We start from the raw sequence: 21,798 nt of genomic DNA on the forward strand, positions 1-21,798 counted from the left end.
GCCAGCGGTAGAGGCACACAACCTTAATCCTAGCACTCTAGAAGGCAGAGGCTGGTAGCTCTCTGAGTTTGAGGCCAGCCTGAGCTACAGATTTTCAGGACAGCCAGGGTTACACGGAGAAACCATATACTGGGGAGGGGACAAAGAAGGAAGGAAGGGAGGGAGGGAGGGAGGGAGGAAGGAAGGAAGGAAGGAAGGAAGGAAGGAAGGAAGGAAGGAAGGAAAAGAGAGAATAAATGGCCAAGAAAAGAGGGACACAGGAAACGTGGGCCTTTCTAAAATGGTAGCCATGGTGTATAAAGCTGAGTAAGTTCCTATTCTCTGTGTCTTTACAAAGAGAACCAGAGCCCCTGGGTCTTTGATTACTGCTACACTTTGGGGATTAAGTGGCAACTATGTTTCAAATCTACCTGCCACTTGAAAGGCTGGATGACTGTAGAAAGTAAAAGTCTAGGCATTAGATGTCAGTTTTAAGGAAATCATCTAATGCTGAAAGTGGTGCTACACAGACCTTTAATCCCAGCCCTCGGGGATAGGGACGCAACAACAGGTGGGGGCTATATAGTAAGACCTTGTCTCCAAAAAGAGAGGAGAGTGGAAAGGGGAAAAAGCAAGCCACTAACATTTAGGCACCTTCATTGGTAACTCTGTAAGCCTTGATTTGTTGAGGTATAGGAGATAGAACCAGAAAAGTAACGCCAAGGAAACTAAGCCTTCCCAAAACCAGTGGGCCAGCTAGTGGGGGAGGGGGTGTTACTGTGCAAGCCTAGAAACCTGAGAAGCCATGGAGACGTGACAGGAAAGCGTGGACTACAAAATTGTCCTCCTGCATCCACTCACACGTATCATATGGCAACAATAAATACAAATTTAAAACTATATCCCTGAGGGAAAAGGTTCTGTATGAAGGACTTGTATTTCCTTCAGATGTTACAGTTTATTTGGCGTTGTTGTAACCAAGAGGTAGAGGCACCCTGACCATCAGTTACTGATTGCCCTTGGAGGACAGTCTTCATGAGGTGGTCCAGGACGCAGGGCACCCAGCCTGTGTTCAGCAGGGTTGGGCACGGTCAACCCAGGAAAGCATCTGTGTCGAGAATGCTCCAGTGAGCAATCGGAGCTCTCCTGAGATGACCCCCTGCTGTTGCTAGGCGCTCAGCTCTGTTTCAGGAGGAGGTGGCAACATTATGTAATGCCAAACCATATTTCAGCCCTCTTTACGGATTTGGAGAAAGAGTTAAAAGCTTAAATTAAACTGTTAAATCTTTACAATCAAATAGAAATCGAGATCATTCACAGTTGGCCTTAGAAAAGAGCTGGTTGTGCATTTAAAGAAAAAAGATTCTCGAACGTGAGAACACTGGGGTCTGGGCTTTCCTTTCCTGCTCTTTTGTTTTGATTGTTTTACCGTAGCTATAAGGGACATTAAGCAATCTCCTGATGGGTAAGCAACAGTCTGTGGGATGCATGTGCATCAGATGTGGGAGGTTCTGAAACTGCACTCTGCCATCTCCAGCCCATCCAGTGCCTGGTGAGAGACTGACTTAGACACTGTCCTGATTCTCTCTTTTAGAACAGAGCTTCAGAAAAATGTAAGCACAAAGATCCGCTTGAAGATCCAGCGGCCCAGAGAACCAGAGCAGAACTGTGTCTCTGGGGGCCCCTCGCCAGTAACAATCGAAAGAAAATACAGGATCTCCCTGGGGAGTTTTGAGTCAGGGTCTCATGTATTCCAGGCTAGCTCTAGATTCACTGTAGCCCAGGATGACCTGACCCTCAGGATCTTCCTCCCCGTGCTGAGTGCCAAGATTTCAGGCATCCATGGCATACCCTATTTCTGAAGAGCCGGGGATAGAACCCAGGCCTCATGCTTCATAGACAAGGACTCTGTCCACTAAGCTGCAGTCCAGCCCTGGTTTTTTTTTTAAAAAAAAAAAAAAAGTCTTTAGTAACATACTTAAATATACTAGTGCTAAAACCATTCAAAAAATGAGGAATTTTATGATTACAATGGAAACCAAACCCTAACAGGTACCATGGTCAGCCAAGGCCTTAGAACCAATGATGTTAAGAAGAGAAATTACTAGTTTTAATATCGTGAATGGTAATTTCCCACAAAGTCAAAATAAATACCTTCCGGTGCAGTGACAGAGTTCAGCTAGGAAAGTGCTTGCCTTGAATGGACTAAGTCGTGGGTTCAATCCCCAACTCTACATAAAACTGAAGTGCGTGCCTGCTACCCCAGCAATCAAGAGATGCGGCAGGAGATTCAGGAGTTCAAGGCCAGCCTAGGTTTATAAATACTTAAAAAAGAAAAAAAAAAGTATTCGCTGGTGTGTGTGAGCAAGCTTGTGTGAGCATGTGGACCCCAGAGCAGGACTTCTAGAACTTTCCTTCATGGGTCTCTGCTTTATCGCAGGTAGGGTCTCTCTCTGAACTTGACAAGACTGACTGCCTGGGGGTCAGGGTATCTGCCTGTTTGTCTTGGAGGGGCTACTGCTGCAGTGATAGGCGCCCCTACTGTACCTGGCTTTTTTTTTCTTTTAAATGTGGGCACTACAGATTCAGACTTGGTTCCTAGACCTGCCTTTGCCGCTCTTCCAGAGGGCCCAAGTTGGACTCAAAGCAGAGCAAATAATTCACAGTGGCCTATAAGTCCTATCACACCCACTTCTGGCTTCTAGGGGTGGCAGATACAGACACACACACCACACACACCACACATACACACACACATACACACACACCATACACATACCCACCACATACACATACACACACCACACACACACACACACACACACACACTCTTTATACCACACACACACACCACGCACACGAGTAAAAACAAATCTTTTTGTTTTGTTGAGACAGGGTCTCTCTCTATAGCCCTGACCTGGAGCTCACTATGACCAGACTGGCCTCGAACCCATAGGTCAGCCTGCATCCACCTTCCATGGTACTGACATTAAAAGCATATGCCACCATCCCTGGTGACAAATCTTTTTCTTTTAAAGTAAAATCAATGTCTAAATCTTGTACTTGGGAGACCGACATAAGAACTTTGACATGGCTTTACTATTTATTGTCTCTATTTCTATAGGATTTTTTTTCTGTGTTTCTTTCAGGAAATGGGGGTGCCCAACCAAGTTAGCAATGAGGGAGACTGCACCCTTTCTTCAGAGGGGCAGTGGTGTGGTGTCATCCAAAGCTTCCCTTTCTAACACATGAGCAATGCTTTCCAAGAGGAGGGGACTTGGTGTCAGCCAGCCAAGAGCCTGAGTTCTGCAGTGACTGCACTCAGGATTAAATTAGGCAGTGCTCTAGTTCTTGTGGCCTGTTTATTTCTTTTTCTGTTCATTTGTCCAAGATAGAAAAGAATGCTCCCACCTCCCTGGTGTTCTTGGACTAAAGGACTTGCTTAGATGTCCCCGAGTCAGGTAGTTGCCTCAAGAGAATGTCAAGAGCATGTTAAAATGCCTTCATGGCGTCTGATCACTGTGTTCTGGATATGTTTGGGTACCATAATGTGTGCTATTGTCTATCTCACAAAAAAGGGCTGACAAGCCTTTCTTTTTTTTTTTTTTTTAAGATTTTATTCATTTATTATATGTAAGTACACTGTAGCTGTCTTCACACACACCAGAGGAGGGCATCAGATCTCATTACAGATGGTTGTGAGCCACCATGTGGTTGCTGGGATTTGAACTCAGGACCTCTGGAAGAGCAGTTGGTGCTCTTAACCATTGAGCCATCTCTCCAGCCCCTGACAAGTCTTTCAACCCCATCAATGAAAGGCCGTTTGAGAGGAGGGGGTTCTCAACATGAAGAGGGAGATTGTTCTAGCCGTAGGGAGCGGCATGGGGGAAATTACTGTTAGGCACTCGAAGGATCTGAGTGAGTGAAATGACGGAAGTGGTTTAAGAACCACAAAAATATAACGATTTGGTTTCCAGATCCCGTAAATGGATACTCGCCTGCAGTCCTAAGCAGTTGGGAGGTTCAGTCTGACCCAGCATGATCTTGAGGCTAGCCTGGACTACGTAGCAAGACACCATCTCTAAAATAAAAAAAAGTAAAAATAAAACGTTGAGAAATCAGAGAACCAGTAAGAGTGAAGAGCAGAGAAATCAGTCTCCGTAAGCCCCAGGCTGAGTCCCCAGCACTGCAGGTCAATAAATGATGAATAAGACAGAGGTGTCGAGGACACAGATGCCATCGTAGGCAAGGGAGGGCACGGCAGAGTCTGGTACACACTTTGCCACCGGCGATTGGTTCTGTCCAAAGGAGAATTGAAAGATACTTTGATCGAGTGGTAGTGCACGCCTTTAATCCCAGCCCTTGGGAGGCAGAGGCAGGTGGATGTCCAGGGATGTCCAGGGCCACACAGAGACCTGTCTCGGAAAACCTAGGATGATGATGATAATAATAACAACAACAACAATAATAATAAAGGATGATTTGAAAACAAACTGCTAAGTTCACGTCAGCTCGGCGGACTCCTAGCAGAGATTTCTGGGGTGCCAGGAGGGGACCGAAGCTTAGGAGGTACAGTGGGATGAGTGTCTTATGGACGGCGTTGGCAGAAGTTTTAGGCCTGACTTCATTTGGGAAGTTGGCGGGAGTGAACGGCAGACCACGAATCCCTGCATATGGCCTGCCTTACGAGGCTCGGCTTCACTGGCACGGTCGGGTATATTTTAGGAAAGGAAATTTTCTCAACATTTCAAAACTGGTTTGTATATGATTTTTTTTTTTTCTTCACCAGATCTGGTTTGGTTTTTTTTTTAAACCTTAGATTACAACTCAACTCTTAAATGCTCTTTAAGTCGGGGAAGCTAATGGAAGGTGTGGTTTTACAGATCCTGTGCTTAAAGAGCTAAATAAAGCCTACAGTTCCCGGGCAAAGACTCACTCGGGAGTCAGGAGTTGGTCAGTGAGGAGGAATCCGTGACCCCTTCAAGTCCTGCCACCTAACGAGTTTGATGGGAACCTGGGAACTTGATGAATAATACTCCCAGCTAAGGATGGGCCCTGCAGATTGAATGCACCGCTTTAAAACTGGGTTCGGGTCTCTTCAGGACAGTTTTCTGTTAGCAGATTTCATCAGCGATGGCTTAGACCCACTTCCAAATGTTGTTTTCAGCTGCTAACACGGGAGGAGTGAGCCGTGTGGTAGTGAAGTGATACAGACTTCTGTCTGGGTTTTGTTGCAGGTCTTAGAATGAAAAGTCCTGTGTTCTGTATCAGGGTCAACCCGTCCTAGATGAATCCATCCATGTTAGACTCTTTAATCTCTCTGAGCGTTGCTTGTGTGGTTTGTAGAAAAAACACAGTAACATTTACATCACCTACATTTTTGCCCCGTTGAGATGAGGTCTCATGTAGGTAGCCCAGGCTGGCCTAGAACTTACTAAATAGCTAAGCATGACCTTGAACTTCTGACAGTCAGTCTCCCAGTCCTGGGTTTGTGGGCATATACCAGGAACCCTCCACCCCTGTGTATGGTGTACTGGAGATTAATTAGCCCAAGGCTTCGTGCACACTAGACTAGCTCGCTACCCACTAAGCTAAACCCCCAAGCCCCTCAGCGTTCCTACAAGCACTTTCCATGAGCTACAGTTTACCACGCAGTAGGCACTTGCGGTAGGAGAGAGGGCATGGCCAGAGAGGGAGACTGGAAAAAGGAAGGTGGAGCCTGATGTGCTGTGTGGTCTTTTCTTTTTCCCTTTAGCTTTCTGTTTCCTTTTAGAGTAGAAATCTGAAGCTCGGCAGCGTGAAATTAAGTTTAGCTCTGACAACATGAAAATTCCAAGCTTCTTAGCTCTTGATAACGTGTGCGAAGTCTCCCCAAGGCGTGGTATTGTCTCTTTCTATCCTTAACGGTTTTAAACGTGGACCTTCCGTTCTAGAACTCAGCATTCAGGGGGCTTCTCTTCTGCGTGAGCACAGCTTCTCCTCTTTGCTGTTTTTCTTGTAGGTTGTAGCCTCTTAACTGTAGTGGAGCAGAAACTGTGGCAACTACTCTCCGTGAGGACAGAAGTCACACATTGCTTTAACGGGGGTCTCGCATCCGCTAGCCACTAAAACAATAGTACAGTGACTCACCCGGAGGCCATCACTGGACTGTAACAAGCGTATTATGTTCCACTTGACCTTGAATTGGCCGCTAATCATTGTTTATAGGAAAGCATAAATTGATTGGTTTCAAAGATTTATAAGTCGTGAGCTGAGACTGTAGCACAAAGCCGTGGTCCAACCTCAGCACCACATAAATTTGCGCATAGTGGCAAATACCTCTAATTCCTGTATTTGGAGATGGAGGCACTGCAAGCTGGATAAACCACGGGTTTGGGGTCATCCTGGACTCCAGCATGAATGTGAGGGGTGCCGAGACCCTGCCTGAAGGTTCTCAAACTGCTGTCTCAGTTTCCTGTGTACCTTGCTTTGTCACAATCACTTGTGCAAGTCAAGAGTCAGGAGTCAGAACAACACGCTGCTTTGGAAATCTTGTCAGACTATGACAGCTTACAACCATCCCAGGGGATCCCTCTTCTAACCTATGAGGACACTGAACTTACATGATGTATAACACACATCCGGGCATACACATTTTTAAAACTAAAAAGTCTCAAAAGGAAATGTTTACATCTCGTTAGAGCCAGGGGTAACATCACACGCGTGTAACTCTATCACACATGTGTAACCCCAGCACTAGGGAAACTGAGCAGGAAGGTGGCAAGTGAGAGACAGCTTTGGTTAAGTGACACCCTCTCAGAAAAAGTTAATAATAAATCCAGTTAGGACTGAACTCATCCTGCCCCGCTGACAGCCTATTGTTTCTTCATTGTCAGTTTTAATCCAAAATGAGAGTGTGCAGGACGATGGCTCCCTGGAGCTGAGAGTGAGTGCTACATTGTTGCGCACCTCCCTGTTAGATGCAGGATGTAGGTGGTCAGGTCCTCCACCTAGGCTTCTGAGAGTCTCCCCTTCCCAGGTCAGTGCGTCTGCAGCTGCTGGAGGTGGGTCAGGATGGAGGGGGCTTCACAGAAAGAGTTTCCCTGGGAGGGAAAAGAGTCCGCAAAAAAATCAGAAAACTATTGTTGTAAAGTAGATAATGAATGGAATTCTTAAATGTATGTTGGATTTTGGGGGTGTCACAGAGCACACAAGTGTTATGATGCCAGCCTAGCCTACAAAGTGAGTTCTAGGATAGCCAGGGCTACACAGAGAAACCCTGCCTCAAAAAACAAACAAAACAACAACAACAACAACAAAAACACAAGCCAAAACAACAAAACAAAACAAAAAACCAGCCTCTTTCTCTCGCTGGCTTGGAATTTACAAAGTAGCCTAGGAAAGTGTCCATTGAATCCTAGAAACCCACCTGCCTCCACCTCCCGGGGCTAAGATTACAAACTCACCAGAACTTTTTAAAGTGCTAAGCACTATACTGTGTTACTGAATTCAGAAGGAAAACTCACACATGAAATTTCACAAGCAAGGGTACAAGCATTGTACAGTGTCTGCCCTTTACACTGCCCCTCTGGTGTTTCTGGGCTTCCTGAAGGAGTTTCTATACTTCAAGAGAAACGTAAAATGTAATACAACCTTTTCTCCCAAGGGAGCGGAAACCTACGATCTAGTGCTAAGATGAGCCTTCCTGGAGGAATAAAGGTTTAGAACAAGGTAGTAATGGTCTCAGGCAGCTCTCTAACTTCAGACTGTTGTTGGCATGAGGCTGATGAGCCAAGCGGACACCACAGAATTGAGTGTGGTGAAGAACTAGTGGTGTGTCCTTACCACAGGAATGGGGCCGAAGGGAGAACCACTGCGAGGTTGGCCTGGCTTGCTCCTGCCTGTCTATTGGCGGAGGAACCTCCGTTGTTTGTCAACCGTGCTCCAGTCTGTGTGCAAGCAAGGCAGCCCTTGTGGAGTAGGCTGAGTGCTCCTTGGTAAGTGTTGTTTTGTGTTGCTGTCTGAGGGTGTAACTCATCCAGGCAAACCTGCTGTTGCCGTCTTCCACCCTTCTGACTTTTGATTCTATAGTTCATTTCCTTTATTTGATATTACTTCTACCATTTTAGTTAACCTCTAGTCTCATTAGGGTTGTTTTTGTTTGTTTGTTTGTTTAGTTTTGACCTTTAATATAATAAAATGTCACGTGTTTGAGTCTGAAAGGAGTGACATAAGAATTTTAACAGTCGGGTTGGGGATTTAGCTCAGTGGTAGAGCGCTTGCCTAGCAAGCGCAAGGCCCTGGGTTCGGTCCCCAGCTCCGGAAAAAAGAACCAAAAAAAAAAAAAAAAAAAAAAAAAGAATTTTAACAGTCTGCAATTTGAAATCCCTTACAGAATTAGAGGTGGAACTTGTGATACAAAGGTTTTAGGGGAGTGGATGCTGAGGATAACTGTAATATCCACTGGCCTTGTATGTAGGCATGACTAATTTAATCCAACCTTTACTCTACTTTTTAAATTATTTTAGATTTATTGTATGTATGTAATTATTTTACCTACCTGAATGCCACACGCATGCCTGGTGCTGAGGGAGGTCAAATCCCCTAGAACTGGAGTCCTGTGGGTGCTGGGAACTAAACCTGGGTTCTCTTACAAGAGCAGCCAATGCTCCTAACCACTGGACCATCTCTCCAGTCCCTGTCTGTCGTGTTTTTAAACTCCTAATTTGGGAGCTAGAAACTTGGCTTGGCAGTTAAGAGTTCTTGTTGCTCTTGCAGAGGACTCTGGTTCAATTCCCAGCACCCACACAGCAGCTCACAACCAACTCTAACTGCACCCCAGGGAATCTAATGTCTTCTTCTAACCTCTAAGGGTACCAGACATGCATATAGGACACGAACATACATGAAGGCAAAACACTCATATGCATAAAATTAATTTTAATGCTTATTTGTTTGGCTGGCTTGTTTGTTGTGTTTTTTGACACTTTTTGATTTCTTTTTTTTTTTTTTTTTTTTTTTTTTGGAGCTGGGGACCGAACCCAGGGCTCTACCACTGAGCTAAATCCCCAACCCCGTTTGTTGTGTTTTTTAAGACTGATAGCCCAGGCTGGTCTAAACAGTGAAAGCCTGTGTGTTTGTGTGTCTGTCATTCTGTCTGTCTATCTCTGTCTCTGTGTCTCTGTGTCTCTGTCTCTCTCTCTCTCTCTCTCTCTCTCTCTCTCTGTGTGTGTGTGTGTGTATGTGTGTGTGTTTAACCATGTCAGTTTTTCAATTCACACAATTGAAGGGGCCACTTTGCCTTACTGGAGGCGTAGGCTATCTTGAGTATCTTGGCCAAGTTTTCGCTCCTTAGGTGGAAATAGGATGAAGAGGAAATGAGTAACTCTTTCTTTCTGCCCATATAACTTTTTTAAAAAGTCAAACTTCTACATGAATTTTATCTGGAGTAAATATTCCCTTTGTAAAGCTTCAGTTGGTCTTGGAGGTGGTCTCCTAACATGCAGTTTCATTTTATAACTCTGCATGCCTTGGCTCTGTGCCCGACCTCCCAGGTTACAGACCTTACAGTAGACCCCACTCATTAAAGAAATAACGCCTCCCTCAAAAACACCCTCTAGAAGACATTGCTAACATTCCTAATAAGTCACCCAGCCATGTTCACATTGGACTGTAGTAACCTGTGAGGTAAACAGAGGCTCCGTCCTTAAAACCCACCCCACTATTTATAAAGACACTTGACTCTTTCCCCAAGTTGCAAATGAGAAACAATATTGGGTATTGTTATTTCAAAGAAGAGGTGTTAGGGATAATCTATGTCTTCAGTTTGTTCTATTCAGTATAGAGGTTAAGTCAGGCACCTTTAACCCCAGCACTCCAGATATCTGAGTTTGAGGCCAACCTGGTCCACATAATGAGACCCTGTCTCAAACAAACAAACAAAATTAAATAAGGGTAAAACATCTGTAGGCAGAGTATCAATACCAAATTTTTACTATATTTGAGAAAAGTATCTGCTTTGGAAGCCAAGTGTATATTGTACTAAATAATACTTTATACCATCTAAAATTACTGTACTAAATACAGAATGACTAAAGTCGGGCCAAGATTTCCATAAAATTCAGAATGTCCATAATTCAGATGTTCTATATAAGAAGGTAGACGCTTCGGAGGAACTGTGTGACTTAATTAAGCAAGAATAAAACAGAAAGAAAAGCAAGAGTTTGGGAAGAAAAAGCTAGGAGGTGTGAATTGCAGGCAGGAAGCTATGCCCAGGATCAAAGGGGAAATACTGGAGACATAGTGAGGGTCCACATTGGAACAGATGGTTTGTATGAGGCAGTGGTTTTCAGTTATATTCTGAGGAGTTCCCACAGAGCTGGTCTGCAAGGGACATCCTTGAGCGCAGTAGTGTGGCAGGTCCATGAGAATGTTCCCTGCTAGCAACGCAGAAGAGCATATTGGGACCAGCCAAAATGTCAGCTGGGTGACATGAGCCCAGGGTATTCCTGGCCGTGAGATTGTTTTGTTGGTTTTTGTTTTTTTAAGAGAGAGAGAGAGAGAGAGAGAGAGAGAGAGAGAGAGAGAGAGAGAGAGTGAGTGTGTGTCTTAGTCAGGGTTTCTATTCCTGCACAAACATCATGGCCAAGAAGCAAGTTGGGGAGGAAAGGGTTTATTCAGCTTACACTTCCACATGGCTGTTCATCACCAAAGGAAGTCAGGACTGGAACTCAAGCAGGGCAGGAAGCAGGAGCTGATGCAGAGGCCATGGAGGGATGTTTCTTACTGGCTTGTTCCTCTGGCTTGCTCAGCTTGCTCTCTTATAGAACCCAGGACCATCAGCCTAGGGACTGTACCACCCACAATGGGCTGGGCCCTCCCCCCTTGACCACTAGTTGAGAAAATGCCTTACAGCTGGGTCTCATGGAGGTGTTTCCTCAACTGAGGCTCCTTTCTCTGTGATAACTCCAGCTTGTGTCAAGTTGACACACAAAATCAGCCAGTACAATTGACCCCTTGTCAACCTGACATACAAACACATCACTATTGAGCCTCAGCCCTCGCTTTCGTATTCATCCCCAAGATCTAAATAACTTCAAGAATTCCACAGTCTTTACATATTAAAAGTTCAATCCCGGGCTGGAGAGATGGCTCAGCGGTTAAGAGCACCCGACTGCTCTTCCAGAGGTCATGAGTTCAATTCCCAGCAACCACATGGTGGCTCACAACCATCTGTAAAGAGATCCGATGCCCTCTTCTGGTGTGTCTGAAGACAGCTACAGTGTACTTATATATAATAAATAAATAAAATCTTTAAAAAAAAAAAAAAAAAAAGTTCAATCCCGGGTTGGGGATTTAGCTCAGCGGTAGAGCACTTGCCTAGCAAGCGCAAGGCCCTGGGTTCGGTCCCCAGCTTCAAAAAAAAGAAAAAAAAAAAAAAAGTTCAATCCCTTTAGAATGTCCAATATCTTTTACAATTCAAAAGTCTTTTAACTGTGGACTTCACTAAAATACTTTCTTCCTTCGAGAGGGAAAAATACAAGGGCGCAGTCACAATAAAAAGCAAAAGCAAACTCCAACCATCGAATGTCTGGGATCCACTCACGTTCTTCTGGGCTCCTCCGAGGGCTTGGGTCACTTCTCCAAGCTCTGCCCTTTGTAGCACGCAGCTTGTCCTCCAGGCTTCAGATGCCCGTACTCCACTGCGGCTGCTGTTCTTGGTGGTCATCTCATGGTGATGGCATCTCCAAAACACTTTAAACTACAACTGTGGTGGGGAATTCCCAGGACTGTTCCTCATGTGCACAGCCAGGGTCAGCAAATGGCTGCCCTGGGAATTGAGCTCTGTTTTACCCTCAGACAGTTGCAGTCAACGTTCCAGGGGGGGTTGATGGTACTCTAAAAGCCCTGGGCTTGGTGGCAATGCTAAACATTCCCAGAACCGGAGACTGGGAGTCAGTTCTGGTCGGTGGCAATCGCCGGGTTCTGTTGCTAGGCCAGGCAGAGATTGTCAGTGGTGAAGGAGAGAACTCGCCATTGTTCTTCTGACCTGGGGACTTGAAGCCACAAACCAAGGCCTAAGGAAACCACCAGGAAAGCACAGGTCTCAAAATAAACACATATAATATAAAAGCTGTGGGTGAGCTAAAAATAGAAATGTAAATATTTACTCAGAGAAAGACACACTCATCAACTCAGTGATGGAGAACTCGTAAGAGGCCCCACAGTACCACGAGAGAAAAAAGAAAGGCAAGCTAGCTTGGCGGTCACAAGTCCTCTCTGCTCTTGCAGAGGACTCAAATTTGGTCCCCAGCGCCCACGTCAGGTGACTCACAACCTCCTGTTACTTCAGCTCCAGAGGTCACGGTGCTTTTTTCCCACTTGAGTGGGACACCTTTACTTATGTCCACCTACGCACATATGCACACACTTAAAAAAAAATCTTCTAAAAGAAAGAAAACTAGCCCTATCACAGCCGGTCATGATAGCACACATCTATCTAACACAGGCACTTGGGAGTTAGAGGCAGAGGCTTAAGGTTGCAAGCTCAACGCCAGCCTGGGCTCCATAGCAAGACCTCCATCGTAAGAAACAAAACAAAATTTTACAGCGGCAAAATCTAACAGAACAGCAAACTGGTCAAGGTTAACACAAACACTGATTTCCATGGCTAATAAGTGCCCTAGATATACTGTGATAACAGTATTACCTGGCCTCTGCGGTTTCTTCCACTAAACCCATGCCTCTGGCTAATGGTGAATAGAGAAACATCCCACCGTACACCTGACCATCATGGTGTACACCATACACCATCATGATGGCTTTAGCATCAAGGAAAGTATGATGCGTCCAGGCTATCGAGAGCTGTGAAGGTGACAGTGTCCTGTGCCTGCTGGGAGCCTGGAACCTAGTACTGATGCTACCTATGCTACGTGAAAACAAAGGAAGGCTAGGCTCGCTCTGTAAGATCATAGTGGGGGGCTGCGTGTGGAATATGTAGGAACTATTTATATACTTTCTAACTTCTGTAAACCTTACCTCTAAGATAACAGGGCTGTTTAAAATAATAACAAAAAACCCTGGCGGGGGGGGGGGGGGGTGAGGCGGCCCCTTTGAGTTTGAGACCAGCCTGGTCTGTGGAGTGAGTTCTAGGACAGCCAGGCCTACACAGAGAAGCCCTGTCTGGGGGATGGGGGGTGGGGTGTTCTTCAAAAACTGAGTACTAACTCAGGATATTGTCACATTGTTATCATCATTGTTGTCGCTGTTATTCTCTTCTTCATCCGGCATAGCTTTTAATCAGATAGGAGTCGATTATGTAAGAACGTAGAATGACGTCATCTCCCGGGTGGTATCTTGAGGTAGGTGAAGGTTACTTCGGGAAGTGTGATTTTGAGAACTGTTTGCCACAGTATTGGATGTAATGCCAAAGACTCAGAGAGTCACCAACGTTTATAAATATTGTGGGAATCCGTGACATTGGCAATACTAGTACTGAGTGACTTTCAAGGGCAGGCATCCTGTCCGGAACACAGACATTAGCTGGAAGGCCTGTTCTCGTGACATATCTGTTTATTCCTTCCCTATGGGCTTGCTAATCTTAATGAGTGCATTTGAGTCCTATTGGTAATTTAATGTTATAACTGCTTAGGGTTATATTTGTACAGTGGATTTTGATCCTCTCTCTCTCTCTCTCTCTGTGTGTGTGTGTGTGAGAGAGAGAGAGAGAGAGAGACCACCCCGCTTCTCCCCCATGCCTAGTTATTTTAATGTATTTCCTTACTAATACTGAGTAGTGCCTCTCAGTTCTGTCATATGTAAAAGCCAGCGCTGCTCAGGCTGGTAGCTTGAGTTGTGAAGGGTTTTTTTCTTGTTGTTGTTGCTGCTGCTGCTGCTGCTGCTGCTGTTGTTTTCCCACAACATTGTATTTGTTTGCATTGAGTTTGCTATCTACACATGTAAGAGTGAATTCTTTCTGTCAAAATAAAGGTGGGATTCTCTCCAGTTGCCAGGGATGGGACAATTTTTACCTTTGTCTTCCTACTTTTCCCTTTTTTTAGTGTTCTTCAGGGAAAAAATATTTGGGGAGGTGATGAGAAAAATATACTTTAAAGTTTTTTTTTCTCTCCCCACAAAGCAAAGATTTTTTTTATTACCATGAAAGCCACTATCTAAATCATTAAAATTGTCTTTTTGCTTTAAAATGTGTTTTCCACTTTGCTTCTCAGGGTAGACTTGGTTTCCACGTGACTTTGCAGCCCTCTGAGTGTTACCATCCTTACACGTTTCCTGAGTTAAATCTTGAACTGTTAGAAGCACTGCTGGATCGAATTAATCGAATTTTCCCTTGCAGACTGGTGTTCGGAATGCTCTATCCGGCGTACTATTCCTACAAAGCCGTGAAGACGAAAAACGTCAAGGAGTATGTAAGTAAAGTTTCCGTGATCCTCATTTGCTGTGAACACAGACCTTGGGAAACCCTGCCGCTTTAGAGAGTTAGACCGATGGGTTTGGTCTAACGGTGATATGAGTGTTGTTGTGGAAATAACTGTTTTTTAAAATGACGTTTTTTTAACTGACCATAACGCTTCAAGTGGCCTCCGTTGACCATTGGCTCCTGGAGTTTGGAGTTCCCAAGAGCAGTGACGGTGGGCTCCTAGTGGCCTGAGTCACAGTGGACTAAGGTTTGTGTGCCTGGCCAAAGTTCTTTGGACACAGGCTGTAGTTTTCTAGCCTTGAATTTTACAGATGCGCCGAGAGAGTATCTCGTCACACAAAGCCTCCTCTTTCATGGCCGTCGTCCTCCCACTTTTGATTAAACACAAAGCCCCTTACCTCATCTCTGTTAGACTATTGCAGGCTTGAAGCAAACTTCTTCATCATGATTTTTTTTTTATTTTATTTTTGCTGCGTGTGGTGTGTGTATGTGTGCATGTCTAAGTGTGTATGTATGATATGTGTATGTGTGTATGTGTGCATGTCTAAGTGTGTATGTATGATATGTGTATGTGTGTATGTGTGCATGTCTAAGTGTGTGTGTTTATGTGTGTGAGTATGAGTGTGTATGTATGATACATGTGTGTGAGTGAATAAGTGTGTGTATGAGTGTGTGAGTGTGTATATGTATATTATGTGTGAGAGTGTATGTGTGTGAGTGTGTATGTGTATGTGTGTATGTGTATAAGTGTGTGTGTGACTGTGTGTGTGAGTGTATATGAGTATGTATGTGTGTGTATGATATACATGTGTGTGAGTGTGAGTATATAAGTGTGTGTATATGTGTGAGTGTGTATATGAGTGTGTGTGAGTGTATATGAGTATGTGTGTATATGTATGATATACATGTGTGTGAGTGTGAGTATACGAGTGTGTGTGTGTGTGTGTGTGTGTGTGTGTATGTGTACACCTTGGAGCATAGCATATGGAGGTTGGAGGAAGATGTCTTCTCTCTGAGAACTTCTAGCTAACTAGTACAGTTAGACTAGGGAGTCAAAGAGCTTACCTAGGAGTCCCTTCCCAGTCTCCCCAGTTCAAGGGTTACAGGCATGTGCCACCACACCAGTTTCATGTGTTTGGGGGCTCTGGACTGGGGCCCTCACACTGGCCGGCTGGCCCTTCCTCTGCTGACTATTCCCATACACTTCCTTGCCCAGAGTCCTGGCGTGGGCTTCTGTTTTGATGGAGTACATTTCTAGACAATAACAAATGTGTACCTTGGGCAGTTAATCAAAACAAATAAGCGGCCAGCACTGAGGTAACTCACACCGGCAACTGTGGCACTTCTTTTATTTGTTTGTTTGAGGGAGCCAGAATATCCATTTCTAAATGACAATTCGATTGCACTTAGTACTCTCTCAGTGCCAGGCAGACAACAGACACCATCTCCTTCCAGCCCTCCTCAATCTGAAATGAAAGGGAGGCCCATTAGGCGTTTACCCCTCCCCCACCTGCTTCTCCCTGGAGACGTTCCCTTAAATGGAATCTTAGAGTAAGTGACTTCTCCCAGCTGCCGAGCCGTGTTCGAGGTCCATCCATGTTTTGGAACGTCTCAGTGTTCCGTGCCTCCTGATGGCTGGAACAGTGTCCCATTGTATTGGTGAAACCAAACAAGGGCTTGTTTATCTGCTCATCCGTCGACAGACGTCTGAATTGTTCTGCTTCTGTCTTTTGGCTCTTATGAATACTGCTGGCACAGACATGCCCGTGTGAGCATCTGTCTAAGTGCCTGTTTTGGGCTCCCGGAGGTGTATAACTGTGGCTCTTTGTAAGGACCGTGGATGGCAGGCAGCCTTGTCATCCAGCCCTGCATGTGATCACAAAGACCAGAAATCCAGTCTTGATTCTTGGGTCCCTTTGCAGGTATTTAAGGTTGCAGAGAGCCAGTGGCTAAAACTTTTGTAATTAACCTACTGAACTTTTATAGTCACGTTTCTCTGTCAGATAAGGCCAGTTTTGTAATGAAGTGTATGTACGCATAGACCCACACACCGAGCTCATAATGGTGGAATACATTTATGAGGGGTGAAGAAGTTAGTTGGGTAAGCTGTGGAGTTTTTAAATCCTTTTATGATACAGATCTCTTGGATCCAGGACTGGGAAAATAGTCTTAAGACATGGAAGCATATGAAGTCATTCTAATTTAAATTCATTTTATAAGTAGCTTGAAGGGGCATATTTCAATATATGCTGTAATAAATATTTCAGGTGCCATGTTACACTACTGGCTTATATTAGTTTCTAAAACAACACTTGCTTTCCATTTCCAGCATTTCTCAAGCTGCCGGTGCTGAAGGACCTGTTTGGTTATGTTTGCTTTGAGTTTTGTGGTCCTGGGGATGAACCGGTTTGGTTTAGTTTCCCCTCGAAGTCATTTGCCATTACTTTTGTAAAAACTACAATGAAAATGAGCACAAAACCCCCAGACACAAAACCCCCAGAAACATAGGAGTTACCACCGATTATTAGTCATTTCTATAGACGTGAGATACCGCTCTACTGTGTCTTTACTTGGAATCCTCTTTCCAGTGGTAAAGAAGTATGAATAACCCCTCATCTCTAAAATGCCAGGAGAATGTGAGCCACGGAGTATGCTACTGGCCAGAGCTTAGGAAATACAAAAGCTCCTCACAGCGTGTATCCAGCGGGATCTTTCTCTGCTTCTAGCTAACTGTGCAGTTGAAGAACTGGATGGTGTATCTTTCAGCTGTGGGCTCCTGTGATCTTGGACTCATTCCAGGGCCTGTTGTAGAGAAGTCCAGGCCTGCAGTCCTAGCACTCTGGAGAATGAGGTAGGAGAATCCCTGAAGACTTGAGGTTAGCAGGCACTACAGAATGAAGAGACTCTATCTGTCCCCAAGAGGAAATAAATAGCTAGACAGCCAGGTAGATGGATGCTCTGACCCAGCTACACTGACAAGGAGACAGGTGGGCAGGTAGGGAGGTGGGGAGATGGACACAGATGTACCATCCCAGAGGGGTGGGTGGGTGGATAGACAGACAGACAGACAGACAGACACATAGATATATAGATGCATAGATAGATAGATAGATAGATACATAGATACATAGATAGATGATAGATAAGTAGATACATAGATAGATGAAAGATAGCTAAGTAGGCAGATACATAGATAAGTGGATGCATACATAGATAAGTGGATGCATACATAGATAAGTGGATACATACATATGTAGATGTGTGCATACTAGATAGATAAAGACAAGTAGTTAAGTAAATAGGCAGACCAAAAGCCAGCTAAGAGGACAGCAATAAGAATATAAAAGTTTTAGGAAAGCATAAATTACCTATATGTATAAATGAATGCTAAAAACGGGTTATTTAGAGGTTGACTTAATTATAAAACAATTACTCCACTTTCACTGCGCATCAGTTCTTCTGTTACACTTTTTTTTTTTCTTTTCTCTTCGAAACATGGTTTCAAGTAACCTAAACTGGCCTCTAACTCACGAAGTAGCTAGCTGAGGCTGGCCTTACACACCTGATCCTCCTGCCTCTCTATTCCTGAGATCAAAGGCATGCCCCCCCCCAGCTCCACTTGAAAACGTAACTTTATATGTTTCATCCCCTTAATAACACACTCAGATTTTTATTATTGGGTTATTTGAAAATGTAAGACAATTAAAGATAACATGCTTCTGGAATTTTAATTCTCCCTCACGTGCTAAAAATAGCTTAACCTGCATAAGAGAATCCATTAAATTCAAAACCCCTGTTTTGAAAATACAGTGAGTGATAAAAGAGAACAGATACTGAACTGAGTAGAGGCCAAACCTACTCCATCTTGAGACTGGCCTCCATCTTAAAGAGAAAAGAAAAAAAAAAAAAAAGCCAGAGAACTTGACCTGCAGCAGAACCCAAGCTACACCCATGTACCAGGAAGGACCTCACGGCTTAGCCCTGGCCAGAGTCACTCCCTAGCTACTTCCTAGCAACAGTTAGTCAAAGATTAGTCTGATTGTTTCAGATGAACTTTCAGACGGTTTGCGATTGTATACCGTCTTGCTTTGGAGCACCCACCTGTCAGCTTATAATAGTCATTCAATTTGATGCTTGCCAGGATAGATGCCCCCCTCCCCCACTTCTGTGTCCTATAAACCTTTGTCCTGCTGAGGTTCGAGGCTACGCTGCTTTCCCTTCCCATCCTGCTGTGTCAGGGTTGAGTGGGAAGAGAGCCCAAGCCCATGCTTGTCATAAAAAGACCCTAATGCTGTTACACTGGAAGCGGCTCCTTGGTGGTCTTTTGGGGTTCACGAACACTTCCTGGCACAACAGAACCAGGAAGGAATATAATACACCACTGAAGACCTCAGTCACCCTCCTGTCTAACACCAAGACTCTCAGAAACCAAGGTTGGGGTGCTGCGTGTGTTCCCTCGCCCGAGGCATGAGTGTTTAATTATTCCCCACGAGTTTCAGAGCACCTTCCCATATCACCACGTCGAGTTCCTGCTTGTCCCAGCCACCACGCTATTCTAGACGGAAAGCCACGAAATATTTAATCCCAGACATCCCTAGAGTTCAGAAATGTAGCATGGGTCCACTTGGCTGTGTTCCCTCTGGAGGCTCTAGTCCCGTGGAGGATCTGTCGTTCAGAGCTGGAAGCTACCCACATTCCTTGGCTTCAGGCTCAGTCCCTGTGTCTTTACAGCCAAGAGCTCAGGGCTGAGATTTTTGGATGCTGCCAGCACTGGGCTTTTAGCCTTCTGCCTCCTCCTTTCGCTTGTATGGTCCTTTATGAACGACAGGGCTCACCCCCAAGGTTGTCTGATCCTTGGCCCTAATTCCATCTGCTGCCTTATTTTCTCTTTATCATATAGCCTAATATACTTAATTTTGTAGGAATTAAAACAGGGATCTATGCCCAGGAAAGGAGGCAGCATTCTATCAACTCTAATAATATCCACACTTGAGTGTGCTGTCCATTCACTCGTGAGGACCTCGTAAGTCAGCATGGGTCCACACCAGAGCGCTTGGGTTTCTAATGTTCTGGTCATTCTGTTTGGGCGCACATACCATGCCCAACCCCATTAGTGGTTAAAAGCACAGGTGATGGAAAGGAGAGAAGGCACAGGCTCTCACCGAAGACCTAGGTTCTGGTCCCAGTAGATCATACCCCCGATTCCACTCCAATCGATCCAGTAACGTCTGCTGAACTCCAAGAGCAGCAGGCAGGCATACAGTCCACATCAGACAAAACATTCATACACATAAAATAACATAAATAAAATAGCCAAGTCACTGTGGCCCCCAAAGTGTCATTAATCACAACAATGGCTGGCAGTGAAAGCCGCCTCGCTGTTTATGTGAAGCGAGGAATTAATACAGTGTCCTCGTATTCACCTGAACTTTACCAAATGTAGCCATCCTGTTTAAACTAGTCCTGCCGGGTTTGGCAGACCTGTAGATTCAGTTTGGTTTTTTTTCTGTGGAAGTTTCTCAGCAGTAATAAAACTCGTTACATGTCTGTGTTCCGATCTCAATACTTCTTTATGCTGCCTGATACTGTATCCTTAATGTCTGTCTCCCATCAAAGGAAGGGTTTGGCTGCTTTCATTGTACCTCACTGTACCTTGAACATAGTTGGTATACAGTAATTAGGCAGAACTTTCGAAAAATTAATTTGTAAGACAGAAAAGCTGTAAGATAGAAAAGCTGGCTTCTCCACGTCTGCAGAATGCTACATTGTGCTTGCAAGAGCCAGTGGACCAATCTGTTTCCTCAGCTTGGAGTCTGCAGGGTTAGGGCATGTCCAAGCCCAGTCTCAACACTTATCCCCCAAACCCGGTGTCTTTGTGATATGTAGTCCTGACCTAAATTCTGCTGATATCTATTTCAAAAGCATGTTCTAAAAGCAAACATTTTGGGCTAATTTACTTCTTCCCACCCTAACTACTACCATTCCCCCAAAGCCTGCAAATGGCAGGTTGCACCTGATCAAACAGATGCCGTGTGCAAATCAAAACAAACGGAGAGCCCTGTGTGTTTTGGCAGCGTTCCTTTCTTCCTTTGCCTATTTTTAAAGCAGAGCTTTCCTGGGGTATAATTTCCTGCATGGTGTAGCTGATATGGCCTACTTAGACGCTCAAGGCCTTGCCGTAGTTGAAATGCACGCTTACTGGAGATTTAATGCGGTCTTTGCAACATTCTCCAGGCTGATACATCTTAAGATTGGAAAACACGAGAGCGTTCACTTCCAAATCGTGTGTAATCGCCATAGCTTTTCTAGGGAACCCGTTTTCTTATTCTAAGAATGTCGGAGAGCGCAGCAAGCGCAAGACTTGCTAAGCAGCACTTGAAAGTTAAAGTCAGACATTTGGGCCTGAGACTCATTGTGAGCAGGAACAAAGGGAGGGGCAGGCCTTTGGGAGACGACTTGCTAAAAGGCCCAGAAATGACTCTGAACTTGTGCTGAGTTTGGAACCTGACCTCATTCTTAACTGACTGTGGGAGTGATGGGAATGGACTTCCTAAGGACCAGGGGCCCGCTCCAGAGTGCTTGTCCTTCAGTGACAGCTCAGGCTGTCTAGTAGTTGTAGGGTGGAGGGAGACGTCTTGAAGACCTGTCTTTACTTGTTCCCAGCATCCTCTGCGTGGTAAAGGAGGGGCAGAATTCCACTGACCTACACAAGTGTTCTGGGTACCTCGTGATGGGAACCCAAAGGTTCACCCCAGGGAAAGGATGTAGCAAGTGTCCTGTTAGAATGTTTTCCTAGTGTGGACGAAGCTCTGGATTTGATATGACACTCAGTATAGCAACAACTACAGCCATATTGCGTTTGATTCAAAGATTTCAGTATTGAAAGTGTATTGATAGGGGCTGGGGATTTAGCTCAGTGGTAGAGCGCTTACCTAGGAAGCACAAGGCCCTGGGTTCGGTCCCCAGCTCCGAAAAAAAAGAACCAAAAAAAAAAAAAAAGTGTATTGATTAAGGCGCGTTTTGTTTTCGTTTTTTGCTTTTTAGGAAATTCATTTTTATCAGCCGCATGCTTATCTGTCTGTTTATATTCTGATTGAACACTTGGCAGGGAGGGGAGGCATGGTTAAATGTTGTCCAGCCTAGCCTTAAACTCTGATCCCCCTGCCTCAGTCTCTGGAGCAGCAGGAGCAATAGGCACAGCCTGATCTGCTTTCAGACTGTTGGTGGCTACACAAGGTTCACCTTGTAAACATACTCACTGCTGTGCCTGACAGCCCGAGTCTTTCTGGGAGTCACGTTGTGCAAGGAGAGTGTCTGCTCCCACCAGCTCTCCTCGACCTTCTCCAAGTACACTAGCTTGTGCATGCACACAAACACATACATACAAACACACAGACACAGAG

General features: G+C 44.9%; 1 protein-coding gene across 2 annotated transcripts in view; it reads left to right on the plus strand.

The window, feature by feature from the left end:
- Nucleotides 1-21,798, plus strand: part of Reep3 (receptor accessory protein 3) — an 82,460-nt gene that overhangs the window by 18,498 nt on the left and 42,164 nt on the right. For both annotated transcript variants that reach the window (XM_087597181.1, NM_001106386.2), the window contains exon 2: nucleotides 14,312-14,384. In XM_087597181.1, coding sequence (XP_087453307.1) covers nucleotides 14,312-14,384 — 73 coding nt within the window. The remainder of the gene's footprint in view (nucleotides 1-14,311; nucleotides 14,385-21,798) is intronic.

This window comes from Rattus norvegicus, chromosome 20 (assembly GCF_021556685.1).
Source record: "Rattus norvegicus strain SHRSP/BbbUtx chromosome 20, alternate assembly SHRSP_T2T, whole genome shotgun sequence".
Taxonomy (NCBI): Eukaryota; Metazoa; Chordata; class Mammalia; order Rodentia; family Muridae; genus Rattus; species Rattus norvegicus.